At 48.0% G+C, this 26,294-nt stretch overlaps 1 protein-coding gene across 4 annotated transcripts in view; it reads left to right on the forward strand.

The window, feature by feature from the left end:
* Positions 1–3,008: 3,008 nt before the first annotated feature.
* Positions 3,009–26,294, forward strand: part of NEIL3 (nei like DNA glycosylase 3) — a 33,124-nt gene continuing 9,838 nt past the window's right edge. The window contains exons 1-8 of one of the 4 annotated variants that reach the window (XM_081128138.1): positions 3,906–4,109; positions 4,729–4,983; positions 14,204–14,328; positions 19,010–19,144; positions 19,786–19,999; positions 21,843–21,917; positions 23,461–23,627; positions 25,672–25,904. In XM_081128138.1, coding sequence (XP_080984264.1) covers positions 19,023–19,144; positions 19,786–19,999; positions 21,843–21,917; positions 23,461–23,627; positions 25,672–25,904 — 811 coding nt within the window. In that variant the 5' untranslated portion in view covers positions 3,906–4,109; positions 4,729–4,983; positions 14,204–14,328; positions 19,010–19,022. Of the gene's footprint in view, positions 3,225–3,802; positions 4,110–4,403; positions 4,544–4,728; positions 4,984–14,203; positions 14,329–19,009; positions 19,145–19,785; positions 20,000–21,842; positions 21,918–23,460; positions 23,628–25,671; positions 25,905–26,294 lie in introns of those variants that run through there. The other 3 variants (XM_081128139.1, XM_081128136.1, XM_081128137.1) reach the window with 3 other exon arrangements.

Consider the following 26,294-nt stretch of genomic DNA (forward strand, 5'->3'; position numbering starts at 1 on the left):
CTAAACCACCATTTCTTAAGTTGTTGCTAAAAATACTTGATGGAGGGCCAGTGTAACATAATTGATGTTGCTGGAAATATTTGGCTAAGACCGCAGCATGCCTGATTGACTCCCAACTCCGTGACCTTGAGCAAGTTACCTAACCTCTCTGTGCCCCAGCTCCTTCATTTATAAAAGGAAGATAAGAATAGTACTGGCTGCAGAAGGCTGTTGTGAGGATTAAGAGTCTGTATTTCAAAACATTCTGAATGCTGCCTGGTACATGGAAGCACTAAATTAGTATCTGGGATTATTATTAGTGAAAACAGAGACATTCTGAACCAAGGACTCTTCAAAGTATTGTGAGCTCCGCACTGTGTAAGGCACTACACCCACCTACCACGAGCAACTGCGATCCATCGATTTGTTAGTGAAGAATCCCAACTGCCGAGAGGATTCCTAGTCTGAATGAAGTTCTGGATTTCAGGTTTAATAAATAAGTATCGTAAATTTGGGGGCTTGAGGCCTCTACACCTGCTCAAAAGTTTCCCCGGCTGCCTATGATCTCAGGAAAATGAACCCTACTCTTCCTGTGTTCTGCACAGTGTGGCCCCCGGGAACCTTTCCAACGTCATCTCGCACTGCTCCCCCGCCTGACACCTCTGCGTGCATCACCATGCCTCAAGGACATCATATGTTTTCCTGTGTTGTTCTTGCTTGGAATTTCCCTGTGATCCTCCAGCTTAAAATTTCCTTAATTGACCTTTCTACTTGCCTGGAGCCCCCGCTTCTTAAAGCATCCACTCAGTTCCCACCTCTTCTCTGAGCATCTCAGTTCATAAGAATGGCATTAAAGATACGAGAAAAGGGATGTGGAGACAGAAAGGTCTCATTTTTTTCAATCTCCAGTTAATAGTCATAATTCAACAGGGATTTGTTGGGTAGCTATTATGCGCTGTCTCTTGGCTGCCTTGGGAAGTAGAAAGATGAGGACACCGGCTCTTCCGTCTTCGGGGGGTGAGAGTCCAGTCTAGTAGGAGACCAGTATGTGCCAATTAGCTCTAACCCTAGGTAGGTTTGGTAAAATCTGTGGAAGAACCAACTTCAGAAGGTAAGAGATTCATTCTGACTGTATCTGAAAGGTTGCCTAGAGGATGCGCATTCAACCAGGACTTAAAAATTGGGAGAGTTTCAGTCAACTGGGAGGGAGAGGTTTATAAAAGCTGATTAATTTGTTTCTTGGTATAAGCCTAGTTGAAAATATCAAGAGTTCTCACCAAGGCTGGATTTCTTGCAAAGGCGAGGCGACTCTTTATAGACACTGTAGAGGCACAATGCATGTGATTCTGCTCAGAACTGGATGCAAGGACGGATAACAAAGAGAACCATCTAAAGACTCGGAGGCTAGTCCCATATAAACAGAACCTGGCTCGGCCTTGCGGACACATCAGCGAGGCCTCTCAATGTCCTCAATGTCACTCCCCAAGGCTTCCTCGGCTCTCTGGGGAATGATAAACATAATTCCCCCTAAAGATTATATTTGACCCAAATGGGCACCGCTACACACCACCTAAAGAGAAACGAGAGGTCCATAATGGATCAATCAGAGTAATGAAGATTATGGTGGTTTTATTTATATCCATAAAGTATTTGACACTCCTCCCCCCAGGGGTAAAGCTTGAGCCCCCCCCCCACTCTCTTATGGGCTGTACTGAACGGCGAGATCCTAGTGAATGGACGTAGGGAAGGTGTGGGTGTGTCATGTCAGAGACTAGGTGATAAAGGAAATCGCAGCTTTCTCCTGGCCCTCTCTCTAGAATCATACACCCTCGGGGAAGTCAGCAGCAAGTCAGGACAACAGCCAAGCAGGCCCATCAGAGACCCTCGGAGGAGACACCGAGGCCTCCTGCCGACAGCTGTGCAGGTGAGGCATCTTACAGGTGGGTGCTGTAGCTACAATCAAGCCTTCAGATGGCTGCACCGGCCTGAGAAGCTCCCAGCCAGGCCGCTGCCAAGTTCCTGACCCGCAGAGACTTAGAAATGACAAATGAGATCACGTCAGGTAGCAAAATGTAATGGAAAAGCAGAAGCGGATAGGTATGGAGGGCTTTTTCCATCAAAGCACAGATGCGATGTTGAACTCGGGTTGTAGGGAGGGGGACTGTTTCTTGTGGTTTAGTAACTGGGCCTAGAAGAGCACATCACACTTCAACAGGGGAATCGAGAGCAAAGAATCCCGAATCTGACCCGGCCACCTTTTAACCATTCACTTCTTGCCACAGAGGAAGACTTAATACTCTCCAAGTTTTTGAATTCAAGTCTCTGGCTTGGCTACAGCGCTGACATGCTCATTAAATCACTTATAGACTGGCGTCTGTTTTCACGAGCTCTGTCTTAATTCTCAACAAGGAAAGGACGTTTCATCACTCACAAAGCTGTATGGTCACCAGCTTCGGGGATATATGTGCATCTTTGTGAACACTCGAAAAGGTCTGAATTGTCCTCAAATTTAGAGAGTCCCGAGTTTTACGAAGCAATTTCAAGCGGCGGTCCTCCGGGGTCCCCCAACAATTTTGGGGGGCTCCCTTAGCTACGTGAACATGAAGGGTTTACAGACCCTAGGACATCTGGCCCATAAAGCCGCAGGGCCTAAGGCCCGCCAAGCCCACGGGACAAGGCCTGAAGCCGCCCGTCCCGAGCCCGGCTCCCCCGGGGCCACGACCCGGGCCCGCGCGGCGTCGCTGCAGGACGCGGCCAGGCCCCAGCCGCGGAGCCGGGCTCACGGTGCCCAGGCCGCCGGCCTCGGCTCTTCCCGGAGCGGCCCCGGCCCCGGGTCTCCCCCCGCAACCCCGCCTCCCGAGGGGCGCTCAGCGCGCGGGCGCCGCCGGGCCCCGCCCACCGCGCGGGAGGCCCCCAGGGCGGCGGGGCGGGGCTGGGCCTGGGGGCTGGGCGGGGCTGGGCGGCTCCGGGGCGGGGCCTGGGCGGGGCGGGGCCTGCGGCGCGGGAGGTTTGAACCCGCGGAGTCGGCGCGCGCGGGGCTCCAGCTGAGCGGCGCTTCCCCTCGGAGCCCGGGCACGAGGGTCCGGGGCGGCCGGGAGATGGTGGAGGGACCAGGCTGCGCTCTGAACGGAGAGGAAATTCGCGCGCGGGTGCGCCCGGGCCAGGCGGTGACGGGCGTGCGGGGCCGCGCCCTGCCGAGCCTGCTGGGCCCCGGCCGGCATCCCGCGGCCGCGGGGACCGCCCAGGTGAGCCGGCCCCAGACCTCCTAGGCCCGCAGGGGCAGCGGGACGGGGACCCCACAGCGGCAGGGGGACGAGGGCCCCGCAGGGGCAGGGGGACGGGGGCCCCGCAGGGGCAGGGGGACGGGGGCCCCACAGCGGCAGGGGGACGGAGACCCCGCAGGCTCGCGGGCCCAGGGCGCTGTCACCTCCGCTCTCGGGGCCCGGCTCCCGGCTCCCGGCTCCCGAAGCCCCGCACTTCCCCAGTCTCTCTGGGCTTCACCTGGGCCTCACCTGGGCCTCACCTGGGCCTCACCTGGGCCTCACCTGGGCCTCACCTGGGCCTCACGGGGGCTTCACCGGGGTCTCACCTGGGCCTCACCTGGGCCTCACCTGGGCCTCACCTGGGCCTCACCTGGGCCTCACCTGGGCTTCACCTGGGCCTCACCTGGGCCTCACCTGGGCTTCACCTGGGCCTCACCTGGGCCTCACCTGGGCCTCACGGGGGCTTCACCGGGGTCTCACCTGGGCCTCACCTGGGCTTCCCGGGGGCGGGGCGGCCGGCGCGCCTGCGCAGTGCCCGCTGCCTGGCCCGGGGATGCCCCGCCGAGACGGGCCTCTCGCCTGCCTGCCTCGGGTGCAGCCCGCGGAGGGAGGCGTCCTCCTGTCGGCAGCCGCGCTTCCTGCCGTAGCGTGACCCCGTCGCTTCCCGCCTCCGCGCGACCCGTCGCCGCCGCCCGAGGCATCCCTCCCTCTCAGGGCTGAGACCGGCTCAGCGCAGGGTCTAGCCCCTCGCCCGCCTCCGGCCCAGCGCGCAGGTGCCTCGCGAGCGGCCCTGGGCTTAGCGCCGGCCCCTCCCTGCTCAGTGTGGTCCGTGACGACGGGCGGTGACGCCGGTTGCGGGTCCCTTGGGTGAGTCGCCTTCTCTCTGAAGCCGCTGGCAGCCCGCCTCCCGCCGCCTGGGTGCGTCCGGCGGGCGCGGTGCCCGCGGGCGGGGGCTCGGGCTGGGCGCGGGGCTGGGCGCGGGGCTGGGCGGCCGTCTCCCCGCGGCTGCCTCGTCGCCCGGGTCCCGCTACGCGGCTCCCACATGCTCACAACTGCAGAGAAGGGAGGTCCCAAGTTTCTCAAACTGTGTCCTTCCCCCGCCCTCGTGTTTATCTCTGTACGGTTGTGTCAGTGAGGAGTCCGCCCCTCGTCTCTGGCGACAGTGCTGCTCAGAACCTTTCCAGGGTGTCACACGGATGGATCTGTTAAACTCGTCTCATAAATATCACTCATTCAACGGAGTTTCGAGGATGAAAGGCCCCAGGGGAACAGAATGGCAGCAAAGAAAGAGCTTCAGATGCGTGCGTGAGGGGTTGAGTGAAAACCATGCGGCGGGAAGAGGGAGGACGGGATGGAGGGAGAATTATTTGAAATAAGACAAGATTGGGGTAGGTAGGGTGGAGCCAGACCATAGCGATCTTTGTGGACCTGGGTAAGGACTTTGTATTTTTCCGAGGCATAATGAGAGTCTTTGAACTGTGCTTAGGACCCGTTTGCACTTTGAAGAGATCACTCTACCTTGAAAAGAAAAATAAAAGACCGGAGGAAGCCGGAGAGGACCTGCTCCCTCAGTTAGGAGGGGACTGCGGGAGTCTTTGGACGGTGGTGCTGGCGGCGGAGGTGAAGAGAGGCAGCAAGGCTTGGCAGTGGATATAACGTGACTGTTTGTGGACATCACGAGTTACATCAGCCAACAGGTGCCGGAGCCAGCCGGCAGGCGAACGAGGACCTGATTGAGGGGGTGAGGATTAGAAAAGAAAGACTCATAGAAAAGGATGGGATCGGGAGGGCTACAGCCAAGGCAGAGCTGAGCTGAGCTGAGCCGGGCTGCGCGCCGAGTTTATTGATTACAAGCTTTTTATAGTGCACCCAGACCACAATACCCAAAACAGTGACCTTTTACCCAGTTCCTGCTCTGCACAAACATTCTTGTTTGTCTAGACACTCTGTCTCCAAGTCAAGGTCTTTGTGCAGGGTTTCTACTCCCTAAAGCAAAGGATACTATGTAATCTTAACTAAGCTACAGGAGGCAGAGGTGCTAGCTCTGCCGACCCACCCTGCGGGTCAACGTGCCAGAGATTTCTCTCTAAGGCGACGCTAGGGTCGGCGAGCCCCTGGAGAGACTCCAGGGCAGCACCCTGCCAGGGAGACTATTCATGAGGGGTAGCCAGCCGGCTCCCCACAAACAGGCATGTACCTTGAGAATCCAGCCTAATGCCTTCAGTAGGTATCACCTCACTGGTAGTCAGGCCAAAATAACAGGAACGTTTTCTTTAAGTTTGTTGTGACTGTCCCTAGAGGCAAGGCGTAAAGTGCTTCTGAAGAACTCGTGTTTTCTTACGTTGATGAGAAACAATAACCCCGTGCTAAAGGGTTAACCTGGTTCTACAGGTGAGGACAGTGAGGCTCTGAGGGAATTTAACTAAGTTGCCCGAGACCACGTGACTAGTGAGGGGCTGGCCGGGGTTTGACCTCCCCCCTTTCACACTCCGGAGCCCCCTCTCTCAGCCATGGCTTCCCTCGGCTCTGAAAGATTAGTAGGAAGGGGGCTAGTTCACTGGCAGGGGCACCACACTGATCAGCATGTATTAACTAGGGAAGTGAGACCTTGGGTTTTGGGCTGTGTCTGCCACCATTTAAAAATGTTTTCTCCCGTTTAGTCCATTCTCTTACCTATTCTAATTCTCTTCTAATGGCTTCCATTCCTGTGTTCAGATTGCACAAGGGTGCAGCTGTGGTGGTTGGGCAGTTATCAACATCACGCGGAAGCAATACTAGATAAGCTATGCCCTTTAAATAAAAAGCCCTGCACTTGAAGCTGTTATGTTTCATACCTTGACACAAAGAGGTAAACATGGGAATAAGTGTATTGGAACGAAAGACCTATTTTATACCAGTGATTGGGAACCGAATTTGAAAATCATATGGAATTTATATGCTCTGTGGTTATTGGGAAAGTTCTAAATAAATAGTTTGCCGTAGCTACACTTTCTGGGCCTTTGTTATAAAGAAATAATAATCTTTGTAAACATGAAGGGTCTTTTGAATTTTAAAGGGTTGTTGGATTCATAGCAAATTTCATCAAAATACAGTGGGTTGGCACAGGCCTCCCACATGACCGTCACTGTAACCATGATCCCATTTCCTAGGCATTTATCTCAGAGAGTTAAAGCTGTTTAAATATTTCTGCTACTGGCTTATAATCTTTAGTTTTATAAGACAGCATTTAAAAATAAGTTTATAAAGGCATACTATCCTCCACATTGCGGTAAACACGAAAGCAATACAAAGAGAGTTAAAGAAATAGAAATAAGTGATTTAAGCTTCAGGTAATCATTGTGCCAAAAAGAAAACACACGCACAAAACAACCAAAACCCCCACCATTACTGTCTCTTTGCTCTGGCCTCTGCTTCAGTCTTTAGTGCGTCTCCTTGGGGCAGCTGACCGCCCTCTTGAAGGGGAGCCTCGCCATCGAGGACCCAGCATCTGCTGGTCCTGCGGGCACTATGCGATTTCCCCGATCGAGTCTGATCCACCGTCTTGCCAGCATGAAATTACGCCCCCGTGTAAGCACAGTGCACAGAGCTCTGCTGGAGCTCGGGGTCCTTAGGCTGAGGAGCAGTGCTGGGAAATGAATGAACACGTCCGGCTAATAATCTCTGAAGAGCCAATCCTCCCATTTAATTGCGGGGCGGATACAGTATTTTCTTGAAATCGGCGTGTAATCTGCATATGTTTCCAGTCTCATTTCACAAAACAGGATGTAAAACAGCATTTATGTGTAAGCGCTCATGTCATCTGAACGCGATCCTCTGGCTGTTGTACTTCAGGTGTGATACTTGTATTCAATGTGCTAGCTCTGGTCCTTACGTTTACATGCCCTTCACGGAGTCATGAGCAGAGCAGGCGTTTAATGAGCATCTGCATGGGTGGAGAAGAGCAGAGGTTTGCATAGTGCAGAAGGATTCAGGAGTTAGAAATAATGACTCGGGATCATTATTACCAGCATTTAGCATTATATAGAATCATGGAACAAGAGACAGTGGACGACAGGTGAGGCAGGCAGGTGAGGACACTGAGGGAGGTGATTTCCCGTGGCCACTGTAGCTTTAATCTCACAGAGACACATTCGTTATGATGTCCAGAAAAGAACGGCCAATTGTGTTGGTTTTGAATTTCAACCCCCCTGTTACCTATCTGTAGATGCTTGTGCTCACCTGCTGCTTGTTTGCTCAGGAGTTGATTAGAGGGCACCTACAACTCTCAGCTTAGTGCCCAGTAAAGGACACATCCCGGTTGGTGCTACTTTTTCTTCCAGATCCCGGCTTTCTCATCAGACCCCTTTTTCTGACGACTCCCCTATTCCCTTCAGGGGTTTGTAATCATGTGTGCCCTGAAATTATGTGCAAAGCAGTCCCCTCTGGGTCAGTGCTTCAAGGCTTCTCTTATAAGATTGTAGGCTGTGCTTTGATGAATGGACCTAAAGACCTCTCTTTTGGTGCTTGGAGACCTTTTTAAAATTCAGCTCTTTGATGGTTTAAATTGGTAGATAAGTGACCTCTGATTAAGAAAAGTATTGTATTAAGAAATTTTTAAAATGCAGGGGGGAAAAAAGGAGAAGAAACTGAAAGTAAACATGGTATATTTTTTCCTGTGTGGGGAAACTCTTAACTGAGCCAGACAGAAACATTTATCTGTGGAAAAGCCTCACTCTGCTCTGAGGAGTTCATCTTCCCTTCACCCACCGACAGGCAGGATAAGTGGCTATCAGCACAGTAAGGCAGGTGCTGTCTCCCAAGATCCATGTGGTTTTGACGATCTCCTATTATTAAGCCACTCGAAAATGGGAAGGTGAACCCTTCTCAATCATACTTAAAATCGTGGCGAAGGAGATTTTCGTCTCTATTTCAGGGGGACAAAAGGATTACATGTCAAATAATATAGTAACAGGATTATAAGGGTCAACACCGGAAAGGCAAGTATATATCGGGCTATTGTGTACAGTGATGGCAAAGACAATAGGCTTGTGGAAAATCGTTTGTGAATTTGGGCAGCTGAAGCTTATACAAGGAGGTGATTCTACAGTAGGACCCGTAAATATCTTGTAAATCTTGGGTTTCATGCGGAGGCCCCGCCTAGGTCGTACACAACAGCTCTCAGTGTCAGTGGAATAAACCATCACTGCTACACCAGGATTTCCCCCGAAAGTGGAAGTTTAAAAAAATAAACAGTTAAAAATATATGCAGGTGCTTGAGATGGTCAGTCGTAAATTGAAGATTTTATTTTGTCCCAAGTATACTATCCAGAGCTGATGACTTTAGAAACCCTAGTGTGCTGGGAGTCAGAAGGCGTGGGTCAGGTGCCAGCATGACAGACAGCTGAACCAAAGGAGCTTTATGTGCCATTCTCCGCAAAGCCAAACTGAAGTATCGGAATAGGTGTTTTTAAAGCAACCCTGTAAATGCTAAGTAACCATCCCATTAAAACCAGGACACGCTAAGAAAATACATCAGTCCGTTCCTAAATCTTCTCATAAAGTTCTTTATGCTTTATGGGACATTCTGGTAAGTGCAGTATTTTACTTCCAACTGGCCTTTGACAGTCATGAGAATTCGGTCCTCATATTTAAGCCGCACTCCGTTGCAGATAATTAGAAAATAAGAGACAGGGGTGTTAATAATTTTCAAAGCAGATAAAACATAGTAGAGTCCAGGATTTGCCAATAAATCTCGCGATGGCACAGCAAGATGGGGGTGGTGGGTGGGAGCCGGTGGCCCACGTTTTAAAGCCACACTCAGATTTAGGAGGGAAAAGAGGAGGAATCGGATTCACCCCCAAAACGTTCACGGACCTCCTGGCATTGAGGTTCTCAGGGATTTTAAACAGCATCGTTACTGTCCCTAAGGAGCCTGTGGACAAATGGGGGAGAAACGAGTGGCAGAGGAGGCGCCGTTCAGTGTGGAGCGCGCTGCGCTTGCGGCAGACCCCGGGCCAGCTGGAAGGCCTTGGGGTCCTTCTGCTTCCAGGCGGGGACGTCCCGTACCAGGAGAATTACGGGCTCTGTGTGAGCAAGGGAGAGGTGATAGTGCTAACATTTTGCTTTAATTCCTCATCAAGTATTAAAAAACACGTTCGAGCCAGGGTCGCCCAGCACCTGTAGCTGGAACCATTTCTGCTGCCCTGAGGTCACCGGTCATGTCAGGTCTGTAGGTTTCCAGACGATTTCTCTGCCTGGCACAGTCCCTCCACTTTCCCTTTTGCCCACATCTGTGTTGAAGGTAATAGTCACCTTCCTCTGACCATAAACATCTCTTTTCGGTATTTGTGGGGCCTTTGATTTCATGGCTGTTTCAGCATTTCTTGTTTTGATGGCGGGTTGCACGTTATTTTTAATTATGGAGAATCAGGTAAAACACCAGTAGAAGGAAGACATTTATACACCTTGAAGGCCCCCTTTTCGGCTCCCTTTGAGGCTCTGTCAGCCAGGACAACACATTTCGTTTTTCCCTGACAGCTGGGGGAAGAGATGCCTTGGTCTCATGCATTTTAAGTCTACTGCCCTTTGTATTTTTGGATTCATCCTGCTATGCACCACAGAATTTACAAGGGCACACACGGCACTCTGTCTTGCTAACATGCCGTCCAGTAACCATACAGGTTTGGAGGGCCAGCCTCTGAGACTTTCTTTTTCTAAGTTTCCGAATTTCCCATGGGTAGATCCCCTGGACTTTCTAGGATCTCTGACACATGACAATACTTTGGAGAGCAAAGAGATATTTGTCCAGGACAATTTTGATGCCTTGAGGGAGTAATCCTGGATATAAAAACTCTTTTTTTTTTTTTTTTTTTAATCTTCACCCAAGGATATTTTTTTCATTGCTTTTTAGAGAGAGTGGAAAGGGGGTGGGGGAGAGAGAGAGAGAAACATCATGTGAGAGAGACACATCCCATACCACTGATTGCCTCTCACTCACCCCCACTAGGCCGGATAGAACTTGCAATTCAGGTATGTGCCCTTGACCAACAATTGGACCCTTTGGTGCATGGGCCAACACTCTACCACTTAACCACACCAGGGCAAAGCTTTTTTTTTTAACCCACCCCTCAGCATTGGTTACAGAGGATGCTTCAGCCATACTCGCCAAATACGGAACCAAAGTTCCCACTGTAGGTTCTATACAGTCCTGAGGCAGGACCTTATAGACTCAGCACCTAGAAATCCCCCTGGGGAAAGCCAGGTCAGCATGCGGGATAAGCTGAATTTCTCCCTAACAGACATTCTTAGGAGCCCAGAGCATTTAACTATCTGGGTGAGGAAAAGATATTTTCACTAAGAACCCATATATATATATATATTTTTTTTACCATGTTTTTACTATTTCTTTTCATTGTTCTCTTCTGAAATGTATGTCACATATTGATTTATGGCACAAAAGATGTTGATATGAATTGTACTCTGAAGTATTTTGTTCAGCCAGTTCCAACAACACCTAATGATGTATTACTGCTGAGTTAGATTTGGGTGTTTTGATAACAGGGTCGCTTTAAGTGGTCCACTTATTGAACAGTGAGTAATAGTCCTTACAGAGTGGGAGACACACATCCCCCGCCAATGATCTGGGTTTTGGAACTTATAGAATAGGATAAAATAAAAAATCGGGAAATTATGATCCTAGTGAGCACAAGGTTATACAGGCAAATACAAACAGGGTTCTTCCTCTCAATAAGGTTAACACCACGAACTGATGAGCGTTTCGTTGATGTATAATTAAGGGTACCTAATGTGGTCCTGTACAGTGAGATTTCATGATATGTTTTCATAGATGTCTCCAGGATGCAACCAGTGACACCATTTGAGTGAGGCCATTGGCCTCCACCTGCAAATGATGAGTCTGGAGACATGAGTGATATTATTCTGTGCTATGTATAACCTTAGATAATCTAGGGTCGTAAGGCCACCTTTCTCTCAGTTGATGACCTTCATTTCTACTTGACTGAGAAAATTTAATCAACCGCCAAGAGAATTGGCCCAGCTACACCTACCTACCTACCAGCCTCTGTTCCCATACAGTCTGCCTTCCTCCCTGATACCTAGATCAGGGGTGGGGAACGTGAGGCCTGGAATAGGGAACAATGTCCCCTCACAAGACCATAAACCCAGCTCAGGCTGTGAGGGCTCTTTATCTCCCAGGAAGGGATGTTCCAGGTACATGGGGGGTAAAGGGGGTGACAAACTGCACACGATGGCCTTCTCCAACATCTTGGATGGGTGTTGAGTTTTGGATTTAACTTGGGAAATTTAAAAGTTTAAGAGAGATTAAAGCACTGGAATGACCATAGTAGCAAATATCCTCCCAGCAAAGAAGTGGGACGGCTAGTGTGGTGTCTGGGGCTGTGTGTATGAGATGAGGTCAGGTCCCCACCAGCCTCTGCTGGGGGCCCTAGCAGAAGCCAGAGGATCGGAGCACATGGTTAAAGAGCCACTCGTAAAGAATCCTGGGAGAGGAGAGGAGACGCTTGGCATTGGAGTGGTGGGGAAGCAGGACTGTGAGCCATCAATTCAGAAATGAAGGCTTTAAATGGTACAAACATTTTATATTCCAGATCCTAAAAATATGAAACCTAACCTATGTTGAAGCAAAGTTTACTCTTAACAGATCTATATCTGCTCCGTGTATCATCCAGTCTGTAAGGACTTTCTACCTGCTAGTTGGTTGTCATGGAAACCCACATTGACACCCTCTATCTTAATTTGCACCCGGCTTCACGTGTGTGTGAGTGGCAGGGTAAAGTCTTTTGTTCGGCAGAACCATCAGGACTCTCGGTGCTTCTCAATTCAGGGCCCTCACCGATTCCTTTATAAAAGCAAGAAACGTCCAAGCATCTTTCCCTCATTGAGGACTCAGTTGTGCCAGGCCAGTGCTTATAATCATGGGTAGGCCCTAGAGTTCATCCAAGGGAGATGAGAGAAGTCAGAGGCAGATACTCTGAGCTCGGGGTGATGTGTATCTACAGTCCCTGACGCTTGACTCTCCCACTGGTTCTTTTTGTGGTTTGTGCAGAACGGAAAGGCTGCCCCTTTTAAGCCCTCCTGTGAGTTTCTTCGTGGGTCACTATGAGCCTGTGATGGATCCCCCAGTTCTTATGGGAAGGAGGGACCTCACGCCCAGGACCTGAACTTCGGGCCATCGGGAAGAATGGATTTAGTGGAAAAGGAGTGTTGGCCCTTGTCTGTCTGCTTGGGCTCCCATAAAACACCGTAGCCTCGGTGGCTTGAGCACAAGTTTATTTTCTCACAGTTCTGGAAGCTAGAAGTCCAAGATTAAGAGTCCGGCCCATTTGGTTTCTGGTTAGAGCTCTCCTCCTGGTGGGCAGAAGCCCACTCTCTCCTCACGTGTCCTTTCTCCTGAGCACAGGGGAGGAGGAGAGCCGGCTCCCTGGTGTCTCTTCTTGTAAGGACACTAATCCCATTGGATCAGGGCCCCACCCTATGACCTCACTTAACGTAATTGCATCTTAAAGGCCCTATTTCAAAGACAGTTGCATGGGGGTTAGGGCTTCAACAGATGAATATTTGCGGGGACACAGTTCAGTCCCTGGCATTTATTAACTTTTTTTTTCAATACCTATTGTCCCTTCACCCCTTTGAACCTAATACCGCCACTGACTTTTTTAACAAGGGCCAGTTTAGTAAACGAAAGAACAGAGTAAGCACATTAAATATTAAATATTTAGAATGACAGGTGTCTGTGAATCAAAAATTTGAGAGTCACTGACAGATATCATCCCCCCATAAAGGGAAGGAAAGTTGTGATCTGCTCCTGGACTATACCTAAAGCTGTTTTCCAGTCATTCCCATGACACCCCCAGCACCACCCCACCCCACCAAGATTTCTCCCTGGATCTTCTGAGGATCCTTTGGTCCACTGGGGAAAAATGTAAGTTGGAAGTATGTGTGGACATTACCTATTGTGTCTAATATAATAGTTATGCATTTATAGTAGTTTAAAATTTTTTTATTACATTTTGAGTGCAAATTAAGTAATTTTTACAAAACATATCTCAAGAATAAAAGGTGATATAAATAACACCCGTGTACTTACTGCCCAGCCTGGGGAGAGGAGCATCACTGGTATCTAAATGCAGCCCATCCCCGGCCCTCGCCTCGGGACTGATGCTGATGTTCATAATTTCTGTGGTTCTTTACGGGGCTTAGCACATTGATTGTGACTCTAGCAATGTGTGCTCTGGTTTTACGTGATGCTGGGGGGAAGGGTGGTGGGTTTCATTTTATGTTATTATGAACATTGTTGGGGAGGGAGAGAGGAGCGGGCCTCACGTCAGAGTCCTCTGCTCAGGGGCCCAGGTTTTGTCTCCAATTCCCTACACCCCGCAAGACCATGAAAACGGGAGCTCTCGTTCCTCGGGTCCTGTAAATGCTTCTCTGATAGAGCTGGCTTCAGGGTGCTGCTTACCCGTGAGATTTTCGCCCACTTTTATTGGTTTTGGGACCTGTTATTATTTCTTGCTGGCCTGTGAGTTCATCATTGCAGGTCAGAATATTTTTACCATATCTATCTACCATTTCTAGCTGTTTTGATCTGAAGTTTCTTTTGGGAACCTTGGCTATCCCTCTGGAAATGGAAGACTGTCCTCGTTGATTTTAAGACGTTCACATCATTTTTCTAAGTCTCCTTTCATGTACACAGAGCGGTGTGGTCCTGGAAGAAGCTCATTTTGACTGTGCGCCAATTACTTTTTTTCCCCCACCTAATTTTTTTGGCCTCTCTTTTTTAAAGGGCTGCACAGTAATTTGACAAAGTGCATGTAAACAGCAGATTACACGGAGTGGTTGGAGATAATTCTTCTCATTGGGATGCACCTGGGCAGGAAGTAATGGAAACACATTTAAGAATTAAATTGTAATTTTGTTTACACGTGTGCACTATTTTCTACTAGGCTGCTGCAGGGAACAGCAGGGAACCCAGCGGGCATTCCTGGGGACCACTCAATGGACACATCTACGGCGGCGTGGAGACGCTGGGGAAGGAGCTCTTCCTGTACTTCGGGCCGAAAGCTTTGCGGTGAGAGGAACCTGCGCGCACCCCTCCCTCTGTGTCAGGATGGGTAGGAGGCTTTTCGCGCGGTTGGCCGGGTGTCACATTTAATCTTGTAGAAAGTACCCCATTTTTAAGAGCACTCTAATGTAAGAGGTGGAGATTCTACCATGGAAAGCAGTAAGCAGCAGAGGAATAAATCGTGCCGTCTACTCGGAGGGCTAGGCAATTTGTCCCCTTTTTAGAGAATTGATAGGCTCGGAGAGCGTCCCGGGAGCTGCCAGAGCCGCTGGCCCGCTCGGCTCCTCTCCCCTCTCGTTCCACCGAATGTTTATTGCATCAGCGACATCAGTTTCTCGAGATTCATGACAACTCCTAGCCTGGTCTAAGTGGATCTCCAGATTTTTATCTTTTTGTGCCTTCTTTCTTTTGCTGAAGGCTTAGACGGAATTGGAAACTTATTTATAGAATTCAGAAACTTCCCAGGAAGCACAGGTTCCCCACTGTTCCACGGGGCTGTGGAAATCCGCCGCCGATTTGCTGGCGAAGGCCACGCAGTCTACTACCTTGATTGACTTAATGATAAAAAGGTTGAAATGGATGTCATTGTGGAGCAGGAGCACCGATTTTTGCAGAAAAGTGAAAAAAGGCCCTTGATGAACATGTCTGTCAAATCCCGGTCTTCCCGAGTTTCGCCTGAGGCATTGTAGGCCGTAAAGACCGGCACTGCCTCCTTGAGTGTTTTCGTTTATTTAAGATACTTAACAGTCTTTATCTTCTCAAAAGAAAAGTCCTCTGACTGGACTCCGTGCTTCCAGGGGAGGTACACCAGGGGCACAGAGGTGATGTGTGGCTCTATCATGAGATAATCAGAGACGAGATGATTATTTCTCACGGCATCTCATCTACGGCATGTTCGGAGGGCTTCAGGGTTTGTGTCACTGCTCGTCCTTGGAGTTTTCTCCATTGTCAGCAGCACTGTCCTCGGACAACACTGTCACTTCCCGTCCGGAGCTGATCACATCAGCACGTGCCTCAGGTTCTGCAGAGCTGGTCTGGAGGCTGCGTTATTGTCTCCAGCCTGTGTGATTGAAAACTCTGGGCCCTGAGTAGAGCAGTACATAGTGGAATCCATGTAAGAACGGCCGAGAGCATTGATATGTTATTGATTCTCTGGTGTGTGGTGATTTATTTCTGGAGGGTGAGAGGCAGGTTTTATCGAGAGTTCCCCACCAGGCTGATAAGGGAGAATCGTATCTAGTGTAGGGCTGTCAGGAAGCAGACAAGGGCAATTGCCTCTTTGAACTAAGCCAACCCCGGCCATCCCTGGAGAGGGCGTGCGCATCTCAGGAAAGGCTGGGGGAAGTACAGCAGCCGCTTCCCTTTGATCCCCTACAGCCTGAAGGACTATCTGATATTGCAATTCAAGGTCAGTGGCAGATCAGGTGTTTGACTATGAACTGAGTGTCCTAAAATCATCTGTAGCCCCTTTCACAATTGAAGTTAAAAAAATGTACCCCCAACCCATGCTTCTAGGAGAGTGGATGACCCTGTCACAGAAACGTGCCTGTCGTGTGAGGCTGCAGGTTTGTGAGCGGGAGACAGAGATGCCGTCTTCACTTTTGACCTCTGTTTTCTGCCCACCAGGCCGGCCTGCAATTTAGAGAGCTTATAGCTGGAAACGTGCTTAATGATTGCTTCCAGTTTTCCCTGAAGGCACAGCTTTGCACAATTAAAATCGCCTGTGGATTTGAGTGCATCCTACAGGGCAGGCCATGAATCTTCCCGGGGTTCATTTGTTGTGAAACTAGGATGCAGGCATAACCCTCTGTAAGAGACCACGACAGGTAACATCCTTGCTTCAGAAAGATACAAAGTGGAGAGGGACCATTTCTCTTCCTAAAAGATGTATCTCAGAGCTCAAGTGCCTGTAATGGCCCCAGAGAGCTCTACGCATTATCTGATGTACATTTGCTTTAGCTGTGTGGTTGTGATTAATACCTATGCTTCTTCTGAACACTTTACAGAAGCTCTTCACCTGTAACAAACAAAAATCGTGTTTAATTTTTTGTTGTATACGTAACATATACTCATTAGAGCCAACTGATCACCAAAGAACAAACAAGGGTGGTTTTACACACTCACCATCCCACTACCAAGGGCAATCTCTGTAAACTGTGGGGGGCTGTATTGCCACGATTGGGGTGCTTACATCTGTGAGTCCGCTCACCCTGACACACCCACCCCGCAAGCTGCCACTTGCAATCCAAACGAACACAGCTGTTGCATCTTGCGCTCACATTTAGAAGATATATTTTTTTAATGAATCTCTCTTTCCAAAACACTTGGCTACTTCCAGCCTGTGATGTATTTGACTCTAATTGTTTGCAATTATCACACACACTCAGAAACTATATCTGAAATATTTTAGAGGCTTTGCCGTCGCAGGGAAGCTTTATGCATTATCGATTTTGTAATTTATTGCAGTTTAAGGGATATGGTCCTCTAGACAGATATGCGAGAGAGAATGCAACAGTTCTTTTCAGGGTGCTAAAAAGTCTTTATGGAACCCATCAGCTGCTGCTTACAGACGCGTTTCACAGTTTAGACATAGTTTTGTAATCTGTCAGTTAATGTGTTAGACAGAAGTGAGTGTGATAAAGATTCTAACTGAATTCTGTACTTTACAGCAGTAAATACCTACTGTAGCCTGCCCAGCATGCCCACTTGTCTTTTGGGGACATTACTTGTCCTGGACACTTGTCGTCTGGCTGCAGTAACCACAGAGTTCAAGTTGAATTTAGCATAATCTTACTGACCTCTCTCGTGCACCGTCCGTTGGGTCAGTCTGAGCTTTTCCGAAACTGATCTGATGCTGAGCAGGGTCGGGCTGTCTGTGGTGTAGGAAGCTGGGGGTGTGAGGCCTTAGAACAGGGGGGCTTCCCTTTTTCCTTTGTCACGTGGTTAAGACCATATCTTTTTAATTTTTATTTATTTTATTGATTTGAGAGAGAGGGGGAGGGGGAGAGAGAAACATCAATGTGAGAGTGAAACACTGACTGGTTGCCTCCTGGCAGGTGGTCCTGTTGTGCAGAGCGAATGCCCTCAGGTAGCCAGGTGGACTGGGTGGGGGGGCGTGGGAGGGTCAACAGGTAGAAATAAAGTTATTATAATGAGAAGTCTTGAAAAGCAAATCTAATTCTTGACTGTAAACGTTCTGCGAGCCTGTGTCCTGGCCTGTGAAAGTTGGATCAGTGGGGCAGTTGTTACAGTCGTATGGGTGGTTACTGTGCCTCGAACATTTTCATGACACTGATTTTTCTCATTTTATGTTAAAAGGTACTTAACAATAAACACAAAATTTCTTGGTTTATTGGGGTTCAGTTATCACAACATTAAACAATCTAATAAAAATAAAATAAAAAACAGGTATTTCCCCCTAAACTGAATAGATTTATTTAGAAGACCAAGAAAAGGCATCCTTATTTGATTCCGGCCCCTTATTGGGGCTACTCCTTCATCGGACTTGCGTCTTCACCTCTGAGGTTGTTTATGGGGATGCAGTTTCATTCGGGAAGGTGCCGCAGCATCCCCGTTATGAGCCTGCGGCCGGGAAGACCAGCCTCGCTGGCTCCTGGGCACGGCAGTCGTGCCCCGTCGCCGGGCTGAGCCTCTGTAAGCTGAATGATGGAGCACTCACGGCGCACACTCCTGTCGGGCCCCGGGGGCATGGCAACGCAGTTATGATCCATCGCGGGACACCCGGAGTTTACAGCCCACATTCTTAAGGCCGGACTCTACCCTTGGACAGCACCGTGACGTAGTGCTTCCCAGTTAGAAGCACAGAGAGGTAGCGTTTGCTGCCACAGGAGCCGTATTTATTAAGTCCGCGGAGCTGTGAGGAGGCGATTTGGAGGGCAGGACGCCATATTTCATCGCGGGGGTGATCTTCGATCTTCATCGTCAGAGGTCTCACAGAACCACTTACCTTTTCTTTTCTTTTTATGGGACATGCTAATCAATCCTATGAAACTGAAAGGTTATGAATTTTTTATCACCACGTCGTGGCTTTCGAGTTACCCGTAAATATTTATAAATCCCCTCTTCCCAGTACATATAAAAGTAGAAGAATTGAAGACTATCATTTTGACTTGTATTTTTTTTTTTGATGCTTAAGATTTTGCAAAACATTGTTTTGTTGTGTATCTAAAAGTAGGGGGGAAAGGCAAACATTCCCAATCTGCTGGGCTTAGAAATAAGGGCTTTGCGTGCTAGTGGCTTTGTAGAATTTATAAAAACACAGACTGCAGGCGATTTAAACGTAGCCTCATCTCATCCCGAGTTTTTGAACCTGAGAAAAAGCTGAGAGATGCTCGGCTGTTCTGTGAATAAAAGATTCTTCCTCTGACAAGAATGGTAGAACCAGGTGTGTTTTCTTGGGCTTATTTTCGGGGCATCATTCTTCCTCTAAGAAGTTATTTTATTTGTGGATTGAAAAACTAATTGTCACACCTTCTGGTTTTGATAAAGCTTCAAAGCCATAACGGGAAAGCATCCGGTGCCAGCCACCGTGGTTGGTAGCTGGCCCCCCGGAGCGCCCATCCCGGCCGGCGTCTGTGGGCTTGTAGCCCAGGGAATGACGAGAGGGACACGCATGGGACACGCGATATGCTCTCTGCCACTCACAATGGCTTTGACTGTGTTTCAGGGTTCACTTTGGAATGAAAGGCTCCGTCACGGTTAATCCGCCTGAGTGCAGAAATAAAAGTGGAGTTTCTCCTGTGCTGGAAATACAACTCAGCCAGGATTCGATTTGTTTCCTGGACTCATCGGTAGAACTCAGGTGAGAAAGAAAAGCCCTTCAGCCACAGAGCTCTGAGGCTTGGCTGGGTCTCTGGTTTGGGGTGTTGCTCGTGGGAGTAAATAAATAAATGAGGGTGTTTTTTTTTTTTAAAAAAATGGTTTATAATGGATAAAACCTCATTTTAAAAGAGCCTTCCAATAATATAGTTTGTTAGGATCTGCATTGCTTGGCTCTAGAACCCTTCTACCCTGATTAACCCGAGGTGGTTACATTTCCATCCACGCTCTTTATTTTATTTTATTTTATTTTATTTTATTTTATTTTATTTTATTTTATTTTATTTTAATTTTATTTTATTTTATTTTTTATTTTATTTTATTTTATTTTTTAAAATATATCTTTATTGATTTCAGAGAGAGGAAGGGAGAAGGAGAGAGAGAGAGAGAAACATCAGTAATGGGAGAGTCATTGATCGGCTGCCTCCTGCACGCCCCACTGTGGGGATGGAGCCTGCAACCCGGGCCTGTGCCCTGACCAGGAATCGGACCGAGATCTCCTGGATCCTGTGTCCAAGCTCAACCCCTGAGCCACGCCCGGCCGGGCCCACGCTCGTTTTAAATGACACCTGGTGATGCTGTAACCAGACCTGTGAGTCACGTGCCTTACATTCCTTCCTATAGAAACTCGGCAGAAAGCCAACAGAGAGTTAGGATGATGGAAGAGCTGGACGTGTGTTCACCCAAGTTTAGCTTCTCGCGAGCCGAAAGGGAAGTGAAGCAGCAGCCGGGACGGATGCTCTGCGACGTGCTGATGGACCAGCGAGTGCTGCCCGGCGTCGGCAACATCATCAGAAACGAAGCCCTCTCGGACAGTGGTCTCCACCCTGCTCTTAAAGTAGGTTACAGGTGTTTTTAGAATGATGTCTTTAGTCTTAAATACTGCTAAGGGGCCAACTTGGAACACTGAAGCCTGTATCGTGGTCACATTGTCCCCAAACAGACCACGGGTCCACCTCTCACAGAGGCCGACCCTGACCCCGCTGCTTGGAACCCCCGCTGCAGCCCCTCCTGCCAGTCCTCCCCCAGTCTTCCGTAACTTGCCTCACACTTTTTTTTTTTTTTTAAATATATCTTTGTTGATTTCAGAGAGAGGAAGGGAGAGGGAGAGAGAGAGAGAAACATCAATGATGAGAGTCATTGATCGGCTGCCTCCTGCACGGCCCCGACTGGGGATGGAGCCCGCAACCCGGGCCTGTGCCCTGACCGGGAATCGAACCCCAATCGCCTGGATCCTAGGAAGTAAGTTTTAAAAGAAACCAGCTAATGAGAGCTCTAGATTAGGCTCTGCTTTTTGACACTTGAAAAGACCAGTCAAATTTCTGAAATACGGGCATAATGAAACAGTTTTAACAACAGGCTTTTTAAATCACCTAGGCCTCTATGGAAAATGTTTTTTGGGGGGGGGGGGAGAGAAGAACCCAGGGCATTGTTCCCTAGAGCATCGTTACTATCGACAGTAAACCGATAATTTACTTTTTTATCTGCACATCCAGCCAGCCGTCCATCTAGCAAAAGATCATTGGCCTATAACATCTGAGGGTTTAAAAATTAATGACATTTCTGAAGTTTTGCTATCAGCCCCCTGAAAGCACATGCACAATTACTGAAAAAGTAGTTTCACATCTCAAGGTGTAACTGGATATAGCGCATAGGATACGGTAAAATAAAAAAAGAGTTTTAGAAGTGCACACATTTTAAACTTCAAGTAAATAATTGAAAAAATATATAATACCCCTAGAGTGATTGTGTTGATTAGATGCCTTTAGACTTCATAGTCATTGATAAATTAGTTTCTGTTGTATACAGATATAGATGTATTCATACACGTGCCACAAGTGTAAGTCATCAGGCAGAATTTCTTCTGAAATGACCATGGAAACCACAGGTGCCAAGTGGTGGCTAATTCTGCGAGGGTGACAGGTTTACACCGGGCTGTGTCATAGGAACGCTTCAGGTCTTTTCCTGAGTCCCTCCGTGTGGCCACCAGTGCTTTCATACTAACACGTGTGTATAAATTCGTCTTCTTACAGCTCAGCAGTGACCTGGATGGTCAGCTACTGCTGGCCCAGTCCTTTTATTATTTCCTTTTCCTCCATCTCTTTGCAAACCCAGCAAGGCTTTTAAGCCCTGACAGTCAGTGCTGGGACTTTGGGGGACTTACACAGAAGAGATAGTCAATAAACACTTGAATTTAGAATTAAAATTTATAAATAAGAATTTTCTTACTTGTAGTACTATCACTTAAAAATAAAACCACTGTTGCCCTGGTGTGGCTCAGAGCTTAGAGCGTGGGTCTCAGGTTTGCTTCCCAGTCAAGGGCAAGTACCTGGGTTGCAGGTTCCATCCCCAGCACCCTGGGTGGCATCCAGGAGGCAACCAGTTGATGGGTCTCTCTCACATCAATGTCTCCCTCCCTCCCTCCCTCCCTCCCTCCCTCCCTCCCTCCCTCCCTCCCTCCCTTCCACTCTCTTAAAATCAATGGAAAACATATCCTCAGGTGAGGGTTGGCAAAATAAATAAATACATAAATAAACAAAACCACCGTTAATGACACTAAACAGATGTATGAGGAATAGAGCCGTGGAGCTCTGTGTGTATTTGAAACCTATTTACATCTCTCAGACCTGGCAAGTGGTGTCATTTTTCTGGAGTGAACACATCAGCCTTTCTGTTTTCAGGTTTCTCAGCTGACAGGGGAACAGATCCATCAGCTGGTGGAAAGAACTCGTGACTTCAGCCTTCTTTTCTACAGGGTAAGAGCAAGTGTTTTCCGATTACGTAAAATATCTCTCGTCTCCCCGGGATTCTACCAGAATGCCAAGGCCGCATGTGGCCACCTCGTGGTGAGAGCCTGGAAGTCCAGGGACTGCGGGCGCCAAGGTCGGGGCCTTGTTCACAGCTTCACATTTTAGGTCACGGATCCGTCCAAACTTGTCTAATTATACGAAGGTGTTTTTACACTGAGTTGGGGAACAACTGTGTTAGCATTTGACTTGGACTCTTGTTGTATTTTGGACATATGAAAGTAAAATACAGGATGCCTAGAGAGATAAGACTTCTTTAAACGGACCTCAGTTCAATCAGATTTCGCCGCTGCTATCTGTGTGGTTGAGATTATTTAGGTAACTTTAAGTTTAGTTTCTTCATCTGTAAAATGGGACAGTAGTTATCCACCCCAAAGACTGTTCTGAGAATGAAATGCATACCTGCTAAACTATAAATTTTGCAAGTTACAGATACGCTATATACCTATGCATACATAGAGGGTTCAGTAAACACATTTTATCTTGTAAATACAGCACCACAATTTTTTTTCCACATTCCATTTGCTGTATTCGAAATTTTTATTTTTACTTTGTTCAGAAAGGCAGGGATTGTGGAATTCTTCATTGATTGGCCTAAAGTATTCATGAACCTCTTGCTTTACACACCTGCCTTGAGTACCTATTGCTGTTTTAATATATATGCTCACTTAGTCTCCTGAAGAAAGATAATTATAGGCAGCTACCCATTTTCTGCCCTGATTAAGTCGGGTTTTTCAATACTTTGCTTAAATTAATTAAGCTGTTTGTGTAACTTTAAGCTTACATGTGATGAGCCATATTTCTGGGCCTTTAAAACTTCACACTGCTGATATAAACCCAAAATATTCCTTTTGTCGGAGCTTTAGATGTATGTGAGCAGAATAAAACTGTGACAGAGAATATCAAATGTCTTTTGAAATAGGACTTATACCCAAATGGAACCTGTTCTCTCCAAGGATGGCATTTGAATTTTTATTTTCTTTTTTTAGTGAATCTGTAAGATTAAAAACTAAAAACTCTCCCTCGTCTGGTCAACAAAGAAGATCTTGTTAAATTTTCTGTTGACTGTTAAAACAAAGTGGACGGCTTCCATGTTCCAAAAATAGTCAGACTTAGCACTAATCTACTCTTTTTCTTTTAACTACATAATTATGTTTAATTTTTTAAGACCCTTAACAGCATGAAAGACATTTTAAATTATAGAACTCTTATATCCCATTTAGATAAGAGAGTAAAGCTATTCAAAGAACAATTTTGAATACTATAAGTCATAAAGTAATGACTTAATTAATTCACATGAATCTTATATGACAAATATTATGGAATCTTGTCGATACCTTTTTTTCCGATGAAAGAAAAGGTTATCTGGACGTATGTACAAGCATACGCAAATTCTTAAAGCATTATTTTCAGAAGTGAGTTTCAAGAATTTATCCTTGGCTCCTTAGCAACGCTGTTTTGTTGGTAATGTTGTCTTTTTGTTTCCTTTCAGTGCCGTAAAGCAGGACTTGCTGTCTCCACACACTTTAAGGTTTACAAGCGTCCTAACTGCGGCCGGTGTGGCTGCCGCGTCACGGTGTGTCGCTTGGGGGAAAATAACAGAATGACGTACTTCTGTCCCCAGTGTCAGAGGGAAGATCCTCAGCGTGCTGACGCGAGGTGAGATGTCTCCTTTCAAGGGGTACTGTTTGCCCAATTCCCTAAGAGGCCATTAATAAGAGAACAGAGTTGAATAGCTATCAGGCTATTAATAAGAAGGCATAACTCAGAAGTACTTGAACCTAGGAAGGAAATAGTAAATAACATCATCAAAGAGCCAGAAGGAGCCAAAGCTGGTCTTTGGACCACTTCCGAACTCAGTAGAAAATCTCTAGCTCAGATCTTAACATCCAGCCTTTGGCTTTTATCTTGTTTGTAACGTGATTACGAGGAGGTGTAGGTACGTCAATAACCGGAAAAATGTAACTACCTCCAAACGTTCTTGCTTCATTTAGGAATAACGTAAAACATGAAGGACGCTCTTTACAAAATTTAGGTCTCGTTGGTGAAACGACCAACTAACTAAACCTGTGCGGTGATCCTGTGGTAGCTGAGGGTCTGTTCCAGTTATGTTTTCGAGAACTGGGGAAATGACCACAGGTTGGGTCCAGGGACCCCCTGGACCCACAGAGAGATGAACTTGAACTAAAACCCCGCTGATCCTGACCTCCATAAGCCCCTCCCCGACTGGTGGACCACGGCGACCTTTTGTGTCTCCTCGAATTAGTGCTGGTTTGAATCCTTAGAGAGAAGTCCCTGAGAGACGGTTAATTCCCTTCCCCCAGTGCTCACTTGCCCTGGTGGAGGCCACAGGTCCCTTTGGGTAATTCCCTTCCCCCAGTGCTCACTTGCCCTGGTGGAGGCCACAGGTCCCTTTGGGGACGGCCGGGGGAAATGCTGACAGTGTGGGACATGGAGCATGTCAGTGTATGCGATTGTCAGCCAGGCGTGTGATTGTCGGTGTGGACGTGAAGCACACGGGCAGTGCTAGAGCTCGGGCATCGGGTCCGTATAGACACACGAGGTTGGGAAGATCTCCCAGACAAGTGTCATTTGAAGCTTACTTTAAAAAGAGAGTTGGAATTCTGGTTAAATAAATGAGAAAAGAGACATTATTTATGGATCATGAGTACGTGTGCATGTTGGCTGGTTGATAACACCGGCCACCCAACATGAAGGCTCCATTTGTTTCCCAGGAAAAGCTGGTTTTACAGGCAGGACGGGATCAAGCCGCAGGAATCAGCCGTGGCGCCCACGTCAGGGTGGGGGGTGTCCCCTGGTCGCGGCACAGTCAGGGCGGAACGTGAAGAGGCCTGAGCCCGTGTGCGAGGGTCGCGCAGTGTAATGGAAAGAGGCGGTTGCCGCTCCTGAGGACAGGACCCCGGGCATGGAGAGGAAAGCGGGCCCTTTCAGTTAGAAAGTTAACACGTCAGTAAGAACTGTGACAGGTTTGATATGTAGCATAACGCAGAAAGTTTCAGACCCAGACGACAGAGAAGTTTTCACTGTATGGGCCTGGGGAAGCGGGGAGAGAGCGGGAAAGATGGATGAGTTTGGGAGATGTGCCTTAACAGGGGTACCCTCTTTTTAAAGCAGTTTACAGGTCCCAGAGTTATGACCTGACGTCTCTGGGGGGTCATCGTTCAGTCTACTGCAGACATGCTGGGTTTGACACTCCTGTTACACATCCAAGGGCAGATCGGAAGGAATTTGTTTGCAGGCTATTAAGAAATGGGGAAGTGCCTGGCCATTGTGGCTCAGTGGTTGAGCATCGACCTGGGATCCAGGGGGTCATGGTTTGATTCACGGTCAGGGCACAGGCCCGGGTTGTGGGCTTGATCCCCAGCAGGGGGCCTGCAGGAGGCAGCCGATCGATGTTTCTCCCTTCCTCTCTCTGAAATTAATTTCGTAAATGTTAAAAAAAAGCACAACACAACCCCTTGACTCTGAATAAAGTCTTTTATTTGGTAATTCTTTCTTTAACCACAATTAGGGGGTCCCAAGTGAGAACATTTTATTGAGAGAGTCCAACCTTGTAAGCAATAGTAAGCATGTAGCATCGGGGTAGGTTAACGGTTTTGTAATAGTTTCTGAAATACCCAGAATGTATAAGAACCAGACAATAATGATGGTGCTGATGGTCAACTGTAAAAATCCTCCACAGCAAGCTGCCAGCTAGAAACACCGATTACAGCCGGGCGTCCATCCGACGGGAACATCCCCTGGACGACGTGGCCGGGAAATGTGAGGAGCCCTGGGCATGCGCGGCCTGCACGCTGATCAACGCGCCTTCTTCCCAGGCCTGCGACGCCTGCCTGGCTGCAAGGCCTGCTGGGAAGGCTGAGCTTGGACTTGGAATTCACTCCTTTACAAAAAGGCTTAATTACAGCATGTCAGGTGTGTACCTTGCTCCCACGTGCTGTTTCCTAAGGGAAACGCTTCCTTTCTGAGGGGTTTCGAGGCCTTGCCCGCCGTTGTGTGTAAATCACGCCGATGTTTGGTCAAGAGGGAGGGAAACATGCTTGTGCTAAAAGAGTAGGTGCTTTGTATCTCTGGAAACTGACAGGCTCCCATCTGCTCCCAGGAGCCTGATGAATTATTCAGGGAAGCTTTGTTTTATGCAGATTCCAGCAACTTCCTAGTCTCTTGTTCAGTCCGAGCGAGCGTCTCATAAATTGAAAGGGAGGTTGCTGTAAGAATCTCTGCAGGTGGAATAGAAAAACGCTGAATTTTTTCCCTTCTTTATGCTTCCTGCCCCTTGTTATTAAAATCTCTACCCAGACAATT

The sequence above is a fragment of the Miniopterus schreibersii genome (genome assembly GCF_964146895.1).
Source record: "Miniopterus schreibersii genome assembly, chromosome: 2".
Classification (NCBI taxonomy): Eukaryota; Metazoa; Chordata; class Mammalia; order Chiroptera; family Miniopteridae; genus Miniopterus; species Miniopterus schreibersii.